Source organism: Haliotis cracherodii, unplaced genomic scaffold (genome assembly GCF_022045235.1).
Source record: "Haliotis cracherodii isolate W230 unplaced genomic scaffold, xgHalCrac1.p SCAF_3, whole genome shotgun sequence".
Classification (NCBI taxonomy): Eukaryota; Metazoa; Mollusca; class Gastropoda; order Lepetellida; family Haliotidae; genus Haliotis; species Haliotis cracherodii.
The window spans coordinates 3,768,389-3,784,298 of record NW_027266286.1 but is presented as its reverse complement, the minus strand read 5'-3'; the positions used below and the strand labels follow the sequence as shown (position 1 = coordinate 3,784,298).

General features: G+C 41.2%; 1 protein-coding gene across 2 annotated transcripts; it reads left to right on the top strand.

The window, feature by feature from the left end:
- The first annotated feature begins 1,839 nt into the window (after window positions 1-1,839).
- LOC139474357 (uncharacterized) lies at window positions 1,840-12,986 on the top strand. 2 transcript variants are annotated; one of them, XM_071257342.1, is made up of 11 exons: window positions 1,840-1,965; window positions 3,466-3,686; window positions 4,352-4,489; window positions 4,939-5,079; window positions 5,828-5,925; window positions 6,487-6,628; window positions 8,856-8,920; window positions 9,663-9,697; window positions 9,967-10,011; window positions 11,772-11,879; window positions 12,344-12,986. In XM_071257342.1, exons 2-11 carry the CDS (start codon window positions 3,565-3,567, stop codon window positions 12,584-12,586), a joined length of 1,137 nt encoding a protein of 378 aa, XP_071113443.1. In that variant the 5' UTR covers window positions 1,840-1,965; window positions 3,466-3,564; the 3' UTR covers window positions 12,587-12,986. The 2 variants fall into 2 exon arrangements, with proteins under 2 accessions (XP_071113443.1, XP_071113442.1); XM_071257341.1 differs by having other exon boundaries at window positions 3,334-3,686.
- The last annotated feature ends 2,924 nt before the right edge of the window (window positions 12,987-15,910 follow it).

Here is a 15,910-nt window from a genome sequence, read left to right as displayed (position 1 = left end):
GGGCCTCGAGATGTATCTGACAGTACATCTACAGTTTCGGTGTGGGGCCTCGAGGTGTATCTGACAGTACATCTACAGTTTCGTTGTGGGGCCTCGAGATGTATCTGACAGTACATCTACAGTTTCGTTGTGGGGCCTCGAGATGTATCTGACAGTACATCTACAGTTTTATTGTGAGGCCTCGAGATGCATCTGACAGTACATCTACAGTTTCATTGTTGGGCCTCGAGGTGTATCTGACAGTACACCTACAGTTTCGTTGTCGGGTCCCGAGATGCATCTGACAGTTTCATTGAGCGGCATCTGGAGACTGGTGATGTTTCGTGTTCGGTTCTGTTGGTGCACTGGCCGATACAACGAGAAAACACAGTGTTTACAAAACTTGCATCTACCTGCAGCCATGAACACATTTACTATTTCCATTCCATGTGTCGTGTGGGTTTCGCACTTGTGAAAAGCAATTGAAACGGACATAAAATATCCACACTCAAAATCCTTTTAACTGGTGTCTTTACTTGTACTTCTTTTAATACTCAGCCCGGGGTCAATACTGTTGTAATAAACGAAACCATGGCAACGAGATCGGAAGTGGGTATAACGCATGCATATTGCTACTTGGTCTGCATTCGGGTTTTTGGATAAGCGGGGTTTTAAAAATACATTTGGGTGTTCAGCATTGTGGAATCATTTCGGATAACGGGCTGATTGTGGTGTGTTTGCCCCACATTCAAGTTATATGACGGCAGTCTGTAAATATCCAAGACTGGACCAGAAAATCCAGTTATTGACATTACGAGCATCGATCTACGCAATTGGGATACGATGTCATGGTTTCACTAAGTCAGCGACCCTGACCACTGGATCCCGTTTGTCGCCTTTTACACAAATATGGGTTGCTGAAGACCGATTCTTACAAGGATCTTCACGGGACTGTCCCTATTTAAAGAGAGGCGTCTTATTTTCAGACATGGCACTAATTGCAAAGTCAGAACATAGACTGACAACGGCCAACAGCAAGTCTGGTATTCGGTTAAATTAATCGATATTTTTTTAATCTCCAATGCCACATTACTTGTAAATGTTGTTGGTTTTATTCGGGTATTTTCCTGCCCTGGGTTCAACGTGTTCCGTATTGCTTCTAAATCAATATTCCTCTGTTGATATAAGATAATCATTTGATAATCATACCAGGAAGAGAAACTAATATCAAATTCAGTTCCGGTTATTGGGACGGCACGTGCACTGGTCACATGTTTATTAGAAGCTGGACGTTTCAGTCCACACAATTCGTATCAAAACAAGTTATTTGACTAATACCAAATTATCGGGCTCGTTTCATGAAGCCATTTTTCCAACTCGTTTGGGTTGTTTTTTTTCAGATAATTTTTAGTACCTTGTATGAGATGTTTTTATCTCTGAAACATGTCATATTTACGGGAACACTGTAACGAAAATATTGTATTGTTTCCAAAGACATTATCATTAGTTGAAGAAATTGTGTAATCGCAGGGAGTGTGTACAAGACATATTATGTTTATGTGTTGTTCTAACGCCGCACTCAGCAATATTCCAGCTATAAGACGGCGGTCTGTAAATAATCGAGTCTGGATAAGACATATTAGAATATCAATTCAACTCATCTTTGAAAAAGCTTTTGGTTGTCAATGATATCTTAAATATGCTCTTGTACCAAATTTAATATTGTTATTGTTTTTAAATGAATATCTTTCACTTACTCAGAAACAAATGAAAAGTTTACAAGAAGTGACAAAATATTTAGTGGTATTCCCGTAACTTCACCGCTAATTAATATTTAGAGTTCTCTCCCTTAGAGCACCTGCCATAACAAAATTATTTCGATGCTGAGACCGCCTGTGTTTACTTCATGAGTTCATACAACAGAAATGTGCGTTGTGCATGATATGACTGCACACGGACGTTTTACACATTGTTGTTTAAGTTGAAGTAAGTATGGAGCGTTTCAATTGTACAGTTCTCTTTCGCTTTGTTTACGATGCCTGGGGTACTATGACCTAGCCTTGTCAAGTCAATGACCCACCAATGGCATCAGAAAGTTAGTGCTGCAAAACCGTTGTTTCTTTGTCATTTGTAAGACGTATTTTACCGAATGTATGATAGTTATTCTTTGTCAAATATTTCATTTTAATATCATACAGACGTGAATGTATCAGCATGCTTGTTTCCGTCTGTAATAATGTGACTCATTCTTCTTGTACCAGCAGGCGGAGGATGGTTGGGTTATTGAGTGTAGAAGTCTGTTGTTTCTGCTGCGTTATATTGATGTAGGAACTGTGTCTGTTGGAAAACATGGGATAATGGGAAAATAATCTATGTTTGAAATGATAATTCAATTCCGTAGACAACGTAAAGTGCCATTATTAAATAGGCTAAGAATAAGGTAAAGATACATGCTAATAATACCAAATTAAAATGATGGCACCGCAGTGGAAAAGTGGCTACTGTGACCTCTGAGAAAACTGGTGCCATATGTAAGATAAATTGGAATGGAATGGAAGAAAACAACAATTATTTACCATGTTCACTGTTTATAAAATACATGTTAATAAGTCTATATCAATGTGTTTCTTTTCATTTTCACTCCTTTTCATTCATTTTCATTCATTTTCATTCCTTAACATAAATGCTCTACACTGGAAATATAAAGTACGATACATATGTGTTATTAGTAAGTTCAAAGAGCTTTATTCGCTATAGCACTGCAGTTTGTTTCCTCCCTTAGTCATGCAAGGATCCAGTGATCATGGGTTCAGATCTCAGATTTACCCTGATAATAATAATATATGTAAATTCATAGGCGCTAATGTCCAGATTGGATGCTCCAAGGCATGAGTCAAGTAGTCAACAGAGAGTCCATGAAAGCTGGAGCGGGATTGGAACAGATGTGTTTGTAACAATCCCTTGAATCTGTTGATGACTTTGGCGCTCTAGATGTCAATAGGAATGTTGTTCCAAAGTTGTGGACTGGCCTTTGCATTCAACAATTATGATCCCCCTTAGTTTGTCTGCCTCATATCTGTGCCCAAGTGTCTAGGACCTGTCGTTACATCACTTTTCTCAAACCTTAAGCTGATGCGCCATTATATGATGGAGACAGTTTCCGAAGCATTGTTGAAGCCAACTCTCACGTTTGTCTCTAAAATATACTCCTGTTTTAATATTTATTTTGTTCCCTTGACGACCAGTGTAACTTGAGTTTCACAATATTTAAAATTTGATCAATGATAATGAAAATAACTAAAATTGATGATGAGCTACAAATTCACAATGATTTATCTTTTTGACTTTTCTCAGATGACCCGAGGAATAGTAACACAAAACAACTGATATTGTCACTGACACTACTCAGTCATTGGAGTCACAACAGGGCAAACTTCAGGATAGCTGCAGACCCTTTTGTCTAATTGTGACCTGAACATGTTACAGGTCATACAGGTCATCAGCGAGATGTAAGGTCATCATCAGTGATGTCCTAGACTAAACAGTGCCAACACAGCCAAACCAATCTCCACGGTCCTGACAGTCATGGCCACTACAGTGTCACCAGCATCGCTTACGCCTAGCAACCAGTCTAGCAACACCTCGACCCCCACAGACATAATGGTGGTGGGATGTCTTGGCAGCTTCCAGACTATTGCTTGCATCAGGTTAGTACTGTATGTTGATACTAGTTGTCTCCCTTGACCAGTCAGGATGTCCTGAACAGGTTCTTTGCAGTTTCCTGACTGTCGCCTACATCAGGTTAGTACTGTATGTTGGTACTAGTTGTCTCCCTTGATCAATCAGGATGTCCTGAACAGGTTCTTTGCAGTTTCCTGACTGTCGCCTACATCAGGTTAGTACTGTATGTTGATACTAGTTGTCTCCCTTGACCAGTCAGGATGTCATGAACAGGTGCTTGGCAGTTTGTTGCCTGCATCAGGTCAGTACTGTATGTTGATACTAGTTGTCTCCCTTGACCAGTCAGGATGTCATGAACAGGTTCTTTGCAGTTTCCTGACTGTCGCCTACATCAGGTTAGTACTCTATGTTGATACTAGTTGTCTCCCTTGATCAATCAGGATGTCATGAACAGGTGCTTTGCAGTTTTTGCCTGCATCAGGCCAGTGCTGTATGTTGATACTAGTTGTCTCCCTTGACAAGTCAGGATGTCATGAACAGGTGTTTGGCAGCTTCCTGACTGTTTCCTGCATCAGGTCTGTACTGTATGTTGATACTAGTTGTCTCCCTTGATCAGTCAGGATGTCATAAATAGGTGCTTGGCTGCTTCTGGACTGTGATGAACATAATGATTGTCTATGATTGGCTACAGGAACAGTGTGTTGACCCTGCTGGCGGTGATCACGGCGTTCCTGTGTGTGATGAAGGTGGCCAAGCTCCACATGGTACAGCACCAGGCCTGCCATCAGAACATCATCTTCTACTGTGCTTCTCTGGAATGTCTCCTGGGGTAGGGCTTCTTACTCAACTTGCTGCCACATGGGGATGGTTGATCTGCTGTAGTCGGGGGTAGTGGGAGTCTACTAGTCTCTTAGGGTAAGACTTCTTACTCAACTTGCTGCCACATGGGGATGGTTGATCTGCTGTAGTCGGGGGTAGTGGGAGTCTACTAGTCTCTTAGGGTAAGACTTCTTACTCAACTTGCTGCCACATGGGGATAGTTGATCTGCTGTAGTCGGGGGTAGTGGGAGTCTACTAGTCTCTTAGGGTAGGGCTTCTTACTGACACATAGGGCTAGTCTGCTAGTCTTCTTGTATGTCTACAATGTAGTTGTCTTTGCACAATGGTTTGTTCTCTCTACATAGAGGTGTCCACTGGGAGTTGGGCGGGTGTCACCAAGATAGAGAATAGTCTACGATGTACTTGTAGCTGCATCAATGATGTGTTCTCTCTACACAGAGGTGTCCACTGGGTATTGGGTGGCTTTGCTCAGCTGGACTTCGTGCTCCAGTGGCTGAAGCTCCTCCAGTTCCTGGTGATGTGCCACTTCTACTGGACACTGGCTACCAGGGCTCTACGCAGGGAGAAGATAGCAAAGAGGTAAGAGTTTATTCAAAGATGCATAAAATTCAACTCACTCACTGTGAGTGAACATCTCTAGTCATCCACCTCCACAGTCCAGTGGATGGGGCATCTGACCAAAAAGCCGATCCCTAAAAGACGGTACTTGTGACACCCTGTGTGGTACTTGGCATTAAGGGGATAAAACAAGGACTGGTCGACTCAAAAGCAGCATACTGTGTCTGGGTGGGGTATCCATGTTAAACTGCAGCTTGGTATCTCAATGGACTGGCGCTATTGAGCCGACATCTAGTACACTAGAACTATAGCTCAGGGGAGGTAAGTCAGGGATGGAATTTAGAAGCAGACCACTAGCCCAGACCAGACTTATGAAATGTATCTTGAGGGCTTGTAGAATTTTTGGGGCTTCGGGGTTCATTTGCTATATCTCACTATTCGGACTAGTAGATGGTCTAGGTTAATTTCCATCCCTGTAAGATGTCTTTCATAGTGGCTTAAACTTTATCTCAGTCACTTGCAGTGTCCAACTCTTGTCTACTGAAGTTTATCTGGGATTTGTCCACTCTAATCATGTTTTTAGCATCAGTATGGAAACATGTCTGCCAAAAGCAGGAAGGATTATGTTCCTTGATAATCCTGTGCTAATGATGTATGTAGGTACGTATTTCTCTTTGACGTAATTCCTGTGCTGCAATATCTCAGTTTGCATCAGTAGGTGGGCTTGAGGCCTGGAGAGTATTTTGTCATCGATGCTTCCATGTTTCAGATTCTTGACTCCATTTCTGATGGCAGCGTGCGTGTACTTCACCGTCATCACCGCGCTGGGCATCATCAACGTCCAGTCTACGCACATAGAGTGCCTGCGTAAGTCTGCTGCTTCAGCCTGCCACCAGGGGATGCTGGGTAGAGTTGATCCACTCCGTCAGTGGTGTCTAGTGTAAGATGGGAGGAAATGTGGTAACTCTGAATTAGAGGAAATATGGTATCTCTGAATTAGAGAAAATACTTTATCTGTGAATTAGATGAATTATGGTATCTGTGAATTAGATGAATTATGGTATCTGTGAATTAGAGGAAATATGGTATCTCTGAATTAGAGGAAATATGGTATCTCTGAATTAGAGGAAATATGGTATCTCTGAATTAGAGAAAATACTATATCTGTGAATTAGAGGAAATATGGTATCTGTGAATTAGAAGGAATATTGCATCTTTGAATTTGAGAAAACTTCATCTCTGAGTTAAATGAATCAGGTGTAAAGTAGGCAGTTTGGTGTCTTTGATTCCAGTGTATATTAGACATTGTTCCGTACAGAGCCATACTGTCTGGAAATAAATATATAAAATAAAGGAACTAGGGCGTCTATGAATTAGAGGACATATGGTGACTCTGATTCAAGTGTATGTCTGACATTCTCCCTACAGAGCCCTACTGGCTGGAGCTGTCGGCCGCGGAGTTTGTCATCGTGCAGCTGTTTGCCGTGGCTGGGTTCTACATCACACGACGTCTCAACGAAATCAGCACCCTCGACTCCGTCAGATGGACGCAGAAGAGAGACCTCTGGTGGTGGGTAACTCATTCAGTGGAGAATAAACTCTCTCCACCATCTTAGGGTGCACAATTGCGCTGCTGTGCAGAGTAGTGTCCCTTGATTGTACCAGGATCCACAAGTCCTGGGTTTCAGTCGACTATGTACCTGTGCTAAACCAAAGTTTAAACCAAAGTTGGTGAAGCTCTATGATCATTGGTGCTCCTCCAACATGAGCTGAGCTGCTGTTGTTGTAGTGGGGTAAAACCCAATTCACTTCAATGTCATCCAAATAATACAGTTTTTGTCATGTGTGGACCGTACATTATTACAATAATGTAGTGCTGTATCCATCGACCCTCATGGTTACTTAAAAAAATCAAGCAAATACCTACATAAAATAAGGATCCGAAATTTGGAATCAAATTCTATTCGTAAGCATTTTGATAAATCAATGTCAGATGGCTCAAGAATGATTAGAAATGTTTAGTTACAGGGAGGATACTGTATGATGGATGGGGGTACTGTATGTTGGATGGGGGTACTGAATGTTGGATGGGGGTACTGTATGTTGGATGGGGGTACTGTATGTTGGATGGAGGTACTGTATGTTGGATGGATGTACTGTATGTTGAATGGAGGTACTGTATGTTGGATGGGGGTGCTGTATGTTGGATGGGGGTACTGTATGTTGGATGGAGGTACTGTATGTTTGATGGGGGTACTGTATGTTGGATTGGGGTACTGTATGTTGGATGGGCATACTGTATGTTGGATGGGGGTACTGTATGCTTGATGGGGGTACTGTATGTTGGATGGGGGTACTGTATGTTGGATGGGGGTACTGTATGTTGGATGGGGGTACTTTATGTTGGATGGGGGTACTGTTTGTTGGATGGGGGTACTGTATGTTGGATGGGGGTACTGTATGTTGGATGGGGTACTGTTTGTTGGATGGGGTACTGTTTGTTGGATGGGGTACTGTATGTTGGATGGGGTACTGTATGTTGGATGGGGGTACTGTTTGTTGGATGGGGTACTGTTTGTTGGATGGGGGTACTGTATGTTGGATGGGGTACTGTTTGTTGGATGGGGGTACTGTATGTTGGATGGGGGTACTGTATGTTGGATGGGGTACTGTATGTTTGATAGAGGTACTGTATGTTGGATGGGCGTACTGTATGTTGGATGGGGGTACTGTATGTTGGATTGGGGTACTGTATGTTGGATGGGCATACTGTATGTTGGATGGGGGTACTGTATGCTTGATGGGGGTACTGTATGTTGGATGGGGGTACTGTATGTTGGATGGGGGTACTTTATGTTGGATGGGGGTACTGTTTGTTGGATGGGGGTACTGTATGTTGGATGGGGGTACTGTTTGTTGGATGGGGTACTGTTTGTTGGATGGGGTACTGTTTGTTGGATGGGGGTACTGTATGTTGGATGGGGTACTGTATGTTTTGATGGGGTACTGTTTGTTGGATGGGGTACTGTTTGTTGGATGGGGGTACTTTATGTTGGATGGGGGTACTGTTTGTTGGATGGGGGTACTGTATGTTGGATGGGGGTACTGTATGTTGGATGGGGTACTGTTTGTTGGATGGGGTACTGTTTGTTGGATGGGGGTACTGTTTGTTGGATGGGGTACTGTATGTTGGATGGGGTACTGTATGTTGGATGGGGGTACTGTTTGTTGGATGGGGGTACTGTATGTTGGATGGGGGTACTGTATGTTGGATGGGGGTACTGTATGTTGGATGGGGTACTGTATGTTGGATGGGGTACTGTTTGTTGGATGGGGGTACTGTTTGTTGGATGGGGGTACTGTATGTTGGATGGGGGTACTGTCAACAGAAGCTTTATCTTGTGGCTGGTTTGTAATGTGTTTAAATAAGTTATAACATGTCTTAAATAAGTTATAACATGTCTTAAATAAGTTATAACATGTCTCAAAATCCTAACTCAAGTAGAGCGGTTTAAGTCCAAAAGAAGTGCTTTTGTTTAGGTATATAGTCTCCACTCATACTGTTGTTTGTGTCCATTGTATTTATTTATGATAATTGTTAATATTTCTGAGTTATTCAAAATTGATACTAAAGGCCCCTATCTGGTCAATTGGTGGCTTTTTGAGCTGGTACCGGTATATGTCTAGGGCCTGCATCAGTTCATGTTTTCCTCACATATCCATCGGGCACACTGGGACATGACTTAAATCCCTAAGACCTCCCTCACTCACTCACTGTGTCCTGCTGTTACTTTCAGCATCATCGTGGTGTTTGAGATGTCCGCCCTTGTTGGGTTCATCTATGACGTCACCCTCCAGATCAGTAAGTCCATGCTGGTGTATTGCATTTATTCTCCCACACAAATATAAGTCATCATCTTTTTTTTTAAATTAATATTTATGCAAATTTAAGAAGAAAGTTCTTGTTGTCTGTCAATTCTAGTGTTTTCTACATACATAATGATAACATGCTGCTTAAATTGATAGGAATATTGAATATCTACCATAATAATACTCATACAGAGCAACAGACAGACAGATACAGACAGATACAGACAGATACAGACAGATACAGACAGACACAGACAGACAGATACAGACAGATACAGACAGATAAATACAGACAGACAGACAGACAGATACAGACAGACAGACAGATACAGACAGACAGACACAGACAGACACAGACAGATACAGACAGACACAGACAGACAGACAGACAGATAAATACAGACAGATACAGACAGACAGATACAGACAGACAGATACAGACAGACAGATACAGACAGACCAACAGACACAGACAGACCAACAGACACAGACAGACAGATACAGACAGATACAGTCAGCAGACAGACAGACAGACAGATACAGACACACAGACAGACAGACAGATACAGACAGACAGATACAGACAGACAGACAGACAGAGACAGACAGATAGACAGACAGAGACAGACAGAGACAGACACATGTATTACTGACCGACAACAATCATCATCTGTTATTTTGCAAGTAAGTACTTGTATCAAGCAGTTCACAATGATCTCACTGTTTCTTTTCAGTTGGAGATGAAAGCAAAGGTTGCAGTGCAATATTTGTGAGTAGTTACGTGTCTTATTGTTAATATTGTCTGGAACATTATGAGGTAGAAAAGAAAGAAATTCCAATTTCCAAATATCCTTGTCGTTCAATAACATTGTAAGCAGATGTAAGCACCACATTGACCATACTGTTAAGAAATACATGCTATATACAAATATGTTTTTTGTCAATTTTGAACACTAAGCCTGTACAAGGCCTTACTGAAATGTTCTGATCAATTGTTTGTTGAAATACGGCTTGTAAAATCTGTTTCTGTGGTTTCAGCTCTACACTCAGGAACTGTACTCCCCAATCTTCGTTGTCTTCACAGTGAGTACCTGCTAGTTGATTGTGGCCAGCCAATCAGGTGCCAACCTGGTGATAGTAGCTTGTGAGTTATGTTACATGATGTTCTGGGGATGTTTGGCTACATGATGTCCTGGTGATGTTTGGCTTCATGATGTCCTGGTGATGTTTGGCTATATGATGTTTTGGGGATGTTTGGCTACATGATGTCCTGGTGATTTTTTCACGCCGAAGACCCGGGTTCGATTCCCGACATGGGTACAATGTGTGAAGCCCATTTCTGGTGTCCCCCGCCGTGATATTGCTGGAATATTGCTAAAAGCGGCGTAAAACCATACTCACTCACTCACTCACTCCTGGTGATTTTTGGCTTCATGATGTCCTGGTGATGTTTGGCTATATGATGTCCTGGTGATGTTTGGCTATATGATGTCCTTGTGATGTTTGGCTACATGGAGTCCTGGTGATGTTTGGCTACATGATGTCCTGGCGATGTTTGGCTATATGATGTCCTGGTGATGTTTGGCTTCATGATGTCCTGGTGATGTTTGGCTACATGATGTCCTGGCGATGTTTGGCTATATGATGTCCTGGTGATGTTTGGCTTCATGATCTCCTGGTGATATTTGGCTACATGATGCCCTGGTGATGTTTGGCTTCATGATCTCCTGGTGATATTTGGCTACATGATGCCCTGGTGATGTTTGGCTTTATGATCTCCTGGTGATATTTGGCTACATGATGCCCTGGTGATGTTTGGCTTTATGATGTCCTGGTGATGTTTGGCTACATGATGTCCTGGGGATGTTTGGCTACATGATGTCCTGGTGATGTTTGGCTTTATGATGTCCTGGTGATGTTTGGCTACATGATGTCCTGGTGATGTTTGGCTACATGATGTCCTGGTGATTTTTGGCTTCATGATGTCCTGGTGATGTTTGGCTATATGATGTCCTGGTGATGTTTGGCTACATGATGTCCTGGTGATGTTTAGCTATATGATGTCCGGGGGATTTTTTGCTACATGATGTCCTGGTGATGTTTGGCTATATGATGTCCTGGCGATGTTTGGCTATATGATGTCCTGGTGATGTTTGGCTACATGATGTCCTGGCGATGTTTGGCTACATGACGTCCTGGCGATGTTTGGCTACATGATGCCCTGGTGATGTGACATGATGATATGAGTACTTATCAGATTTAGGGAGGCACATGTGGCCCCATGATCCAAGGTGTTGCACTTTGCTGTGCAGAGTTGCATCCCTTACATATGCAAGGATTTGCTGGTTGTGGAATTCCATCGTAGATTTGCCGTTATAATAATCCATGATCTGTCATGTGTTTCATGGATGTGGTAGATCTGCATTTCTCTCAAAGGTTGAAGTTGTGGCACATTGTGCATTGCCCGTGTGTTATAAACTTTTACATTTTCGATATATCTGAAACCGCAAGACCTGTGAAGCTGAAACTTTGCATGTATGATCCCAGCAATTGTATCTCTTAACATTGCTGACCGAATTAAAATCTGTTTTTAATCATGGCTGCAATGTTGAATTGGTTTTCCCTTTACTCTGCTTGGATAATTATGAAATATTAAGAGTTATTACATGGTTTGTGTCATAATGTCCGTTGGTGCTGTTAACCCTTTTATTATGAAAACATGAAGTGAATGTTATACAGATGTTCGTCCTTAAAATGGTAAATGTTTTTTTCCATTGATATTTGACTCAAGGTAATTTAGTCGTTGATTATGGATATGAATGCTGTCTATGCTGTTGTTGTAGATGCTGAAGCTGCTGGTTCCGATCTGGGTGATGCTGTTCGTGTTCCAGGCCACGCCGCCCTCGGCCAGTGACCGAGAGGACCTGCTGCCGGCATTCAGTGATGACGGGGTCGGTGACTCACATACTGCGGCATCTCCTTCTTACACTACACAAACTCTTCTTTTATGTCTTCTTTTGTGTAAAACAGCCGAAACATACAATGAATGAAAAGATGAAAAAGGAACCTGTTAATTCCATTGATCATGGTGCATTGGTGGTCTTCTGGTCTTTTTGCAGAGTTGCATCCCTTTGCCATGCCAGGATCTGGTTGAAATCCAAACTTTATTTTTATTTTTATTTATTATTTATACTGCACTCGGGGGCATGCTAAAAGCACTATTATTACCCCAGTCACTAGATCAGTGTGCACTCAAGAATCATTCTCAGCTTCCTGGGGAGTATACAACCCAAGCTGCCTATTAGGCACTAGAAGGTTAACATACTTATACCCACTGTTTCTCCAAACATCTACTCTCTTCACTCTCTGTGGTGTATCTCTAACAATTAATGTTGACCTCTGAACATTGTTGCAGACATACACGTCGGTGTTCAGCGAGGACCAGCAATACCGTCAGCTGTACCACCCCACAGAGGACTACCGCAGTACCATGAGCGACACATCACCATCTCCCACCATCCCCAGTGTCGCCACGGCAACCGGTGTCCGCCGCACAGCATCCAACCTCGAGCCAATCAAAGAGGAGAGCATGGTGGCCGCTACGCCTCCTGTAGCTGACGCCCCAAGCTCCTACCCAAAATCAAAGTTTTATATCTAGAGATATATTATTAAGGAACTTCGATCTGCCAATGATAGTGCTAGCTAAATTGGGAACAGGTGTTTCTGTAGTTAAGCAATATATGTTTTGAACCATACAACCTTAACAGGGCCTCATTATTCATATAGTAGGTAACATTGAGACATTTGTATTTTGTAATACACAGGAGAGTTAATTGCAGATGTAGAACATTCTGCTTGTTGATATTTCTTGCTGAATTTGGAACATGTATTTCTTTGTAGAGCAATATATGTGTTTTGAATCACATAGGTTTAAGCATGCCTGAAGTCCTTCCTTACTACTCCCATTGTATCCCTAGTAACATTGAGATGTTTGTGTTGTAAGTAAACAGTTGAACATGTGAATGTCATCTTCCCGAGACAAGAGAGTTAACTGACTTTAAAAGACTTCTTTTACACTCAATTTGGAGCTCGTTGATTACGTGTCAATGCGTCCTGATGGCGTTGATCGTTCCTCACGCTCATCGATCACTGGATTGTCTGGTCAAGACTTGATTATTTACTGGCTGCCATCATAGATGCAATATCACAGTGTGTGGCATCAAACAACAGTATGCATGTTGAAGTAGCAAAATACTGACTCCGCTAGAGGGGCGTGCGCACTATACTGAAGCAAATACGATAATCATCTCTCGGATGTATCTACTGAACAAAGCAGAATAGTCATTGAAAACATATCCTCCAAACCAGACATGCTCAGTATAGCATCGTCTGACTCAGAGGCCCTGTTAAGGTTTGAGTGACATGTTATTTAAGTGTATCTGCTGTTATAAGATGCTGCTTTCGTACTCTGCCACTAACCTACATAACACCGTGACCTGGGGAGTACGTCAGGGTCACCACAAGTCAACACTATCAGGACTACGGAGACCTCGTTGGTTCAGTTAGACAGACTCTGACGCTTGGCACTGTATTGTTCCATCACCTACAATATGCTGGCAATATGTTTCCTGTAAAGCCGTTTGTATTTGGTTGGTTGGTTGGTTTACAAATATTTGGCTGAATATGGCTAAAAGCGGCGTAAAATCAAACTCACCACGATGTTCTAGCATATCTAGTGTGGCCACGATTGTCTCACGTTTCACTCGGCTTGTACAGATAGCTGGCCATATATATAATTAATATATATTGTGCAGAGTACTTGGCGTTTATGAGGTTTCACAGTGCTCTGTAACCTATGGAGGTATAATTGACAAACCTGAAACATGTTTATATTAATATTGGGTTTGTTCTCCCGTGCTTTAATTACCTGACGTTAATCGCCAAAGATTACCATTAAAATGGCCATGACACTCCATTAATCTCCACTTAATTGCACTAATTGAAATCATCATGATTAACAGTTTGGTGGATTATCAATTCCTGAAATTAATCAGTCGACATAGCTATACCAGTGGTAATCGTCCAGAAGGACAGGTGTCCAGTATAACAAGGTTTTACTGTGCACAACATGATAATCATTAGAGGAATTTTCATAAAACTTAAGTGTCATTGTTAATGGAAGGATATGTGTATAGATGAACTATTATATAATGGTATATAGCATCAAAGATACAAGATATATTGTCATATTTCTTTGTGTATAACATTTCACATTTTGTCATTGTGCGCCATGTGTTTTCTCAATGGTTTTACTAGCTTGATCAAGGACATGATCAAATTAACTAGTTTTTTACTCTCTGATACATCCTTTTAGATTCTTTTAGAATTGACACCTATAGATATTCACCAGAAACTATTTATTCAGGTTCGTGATTGTTTTACTTGAATTGTAAGATTGCTTGTGTCAGCCATGACAGTTCCATCGTCATCACATCTTTAAACCACAAAAGATTAATTAGTTGTTCGTCAAATTTGTCATCAAGCATATGGAACTGACAGTTCAATTTCTTTTGAAAAATAACAGCATAAAGATTTGTCTGTCGTCAAACATGAAGGTTCTTATACGCCATGATAGAGATTTGGTCACATACGTCTTTGTGTCGTTCATTTTTGTTCACAAAAACTGTCATTCTTGACGGTTGTCTTTTCTTTACAAAATCCAGGCAGCAGAACCAACGAACAAGTAATCAGTTAGTGGTGATCTTTGCATGTACATGTCAACCTTTCATCAACCATTGTGCTGTTTTCAATGTCTTTTTCTAGTCGAAGACTTCTCGTCCTTGCTGTGTGCACCAGTGCTCTCTTAATGATGATCCTGTTCTGTATCTATTTATTTATTTATTTATTTGTTTGTTTATTTGTTCAAGTCATGTTGTTCTGTTGCTTAAGAAAAACAAACTAACAAAGGCTAAATAAAATAATAGTCTTGGTTCTCAGGCACCACCCGCATCATCATAAAGTTCCCCTCATGTTTCATTTTTATTTCCTTTTAAATTAAAAAAAACAAACAACTTAAATATTCCAAGGCCAACGGAAGTCAAATACTGTATTTCAGTATTTTACTCATCAAGTAATACATTTATGTAGGGAGGCCCTTTCCCAGGTTGATTGTACACGACTGTTTATTTGGTTACACAACGATTTATTTGATTACTTACTAGTTCGAACAAAAAAAACCACCACCCGCTCACACTATATTTTCAAAAGCCATTGCCTGAGAACCAATTCTTGTTTTTTTTGGAAAAACGCACCTGAATTTACCAGGTATCAGTTACCTCCCCTTGACAGTATAAATACAGAATAAAGAGAAATGATTCTAAAATTCAGAAACCGTAAAAAAAAATATCCTACATTATTTTGTGGAATATGTACTACTCAAAAGAAGTTAAGGAAACACCAGATTCTTTCATATCACTATAGTTCATCTGTCTCGACGGATTACCTCTGGTAATATGAAAATCATCAGGTGTTCTTTGACATTTAATGAGTAGGATATAAAACAAAAACATCTTGTGAACAGCCTCAACACTCTCTGTTCTGCTAGTCTCCTAATAGGGACTGGGTGCTGACAAAGTGACAGTACAAGCAAGTTTGTTTCAAGTCATTGAGAACCTGCCGTTTTTGTTTGGTATCTCAGTGAAACAGAATCAGTTGTTGCCGTTAATAATTCCCTGTTGCACAGAGCTGTCTCAGTTTTACAAAAGGCACCAACATATATATACACCTCCTCCACATGTCTAAGGTATAAATTTGTAGTGATTCATTTTATTACACTTTCAAAACTTCCATTTTCATCTTCTTACGCTGTTAACATGGTTACTGCATTTATGTCTGGCTTGTGAATCACTGTATATACTGCTGCAACACCGAATGTCACCAACGACCTGAATAATATTTGTCAAACAAATGTAGTAGAAATGGA

Excerpts from the sequence above, each read along its gene's own strand:
- LOC139474357 (XM_071257342.1), top strand. The coding sequence starts at position 3,565 with ATGGCCACTACAGTGTCACCAGCATCGCTTACGCCTAGCAACCAGTCT. Across the intron at positions 10,012-11,771 it reads CAATCTTCGTTGTCTTCACA|ATGCTGAAGCTGCTGGTTCC; the intron begins GTGAGTACCTGC and ends CTGTTGTTGTAG. Across the intron at positions 11,880-12,343 it reads CGGCATTCAGTGATGACGGG|ACATACACGTCGGTGTTCAG; the intron begins GTCGGTGACTCA and ends ACATTGTTGCAG.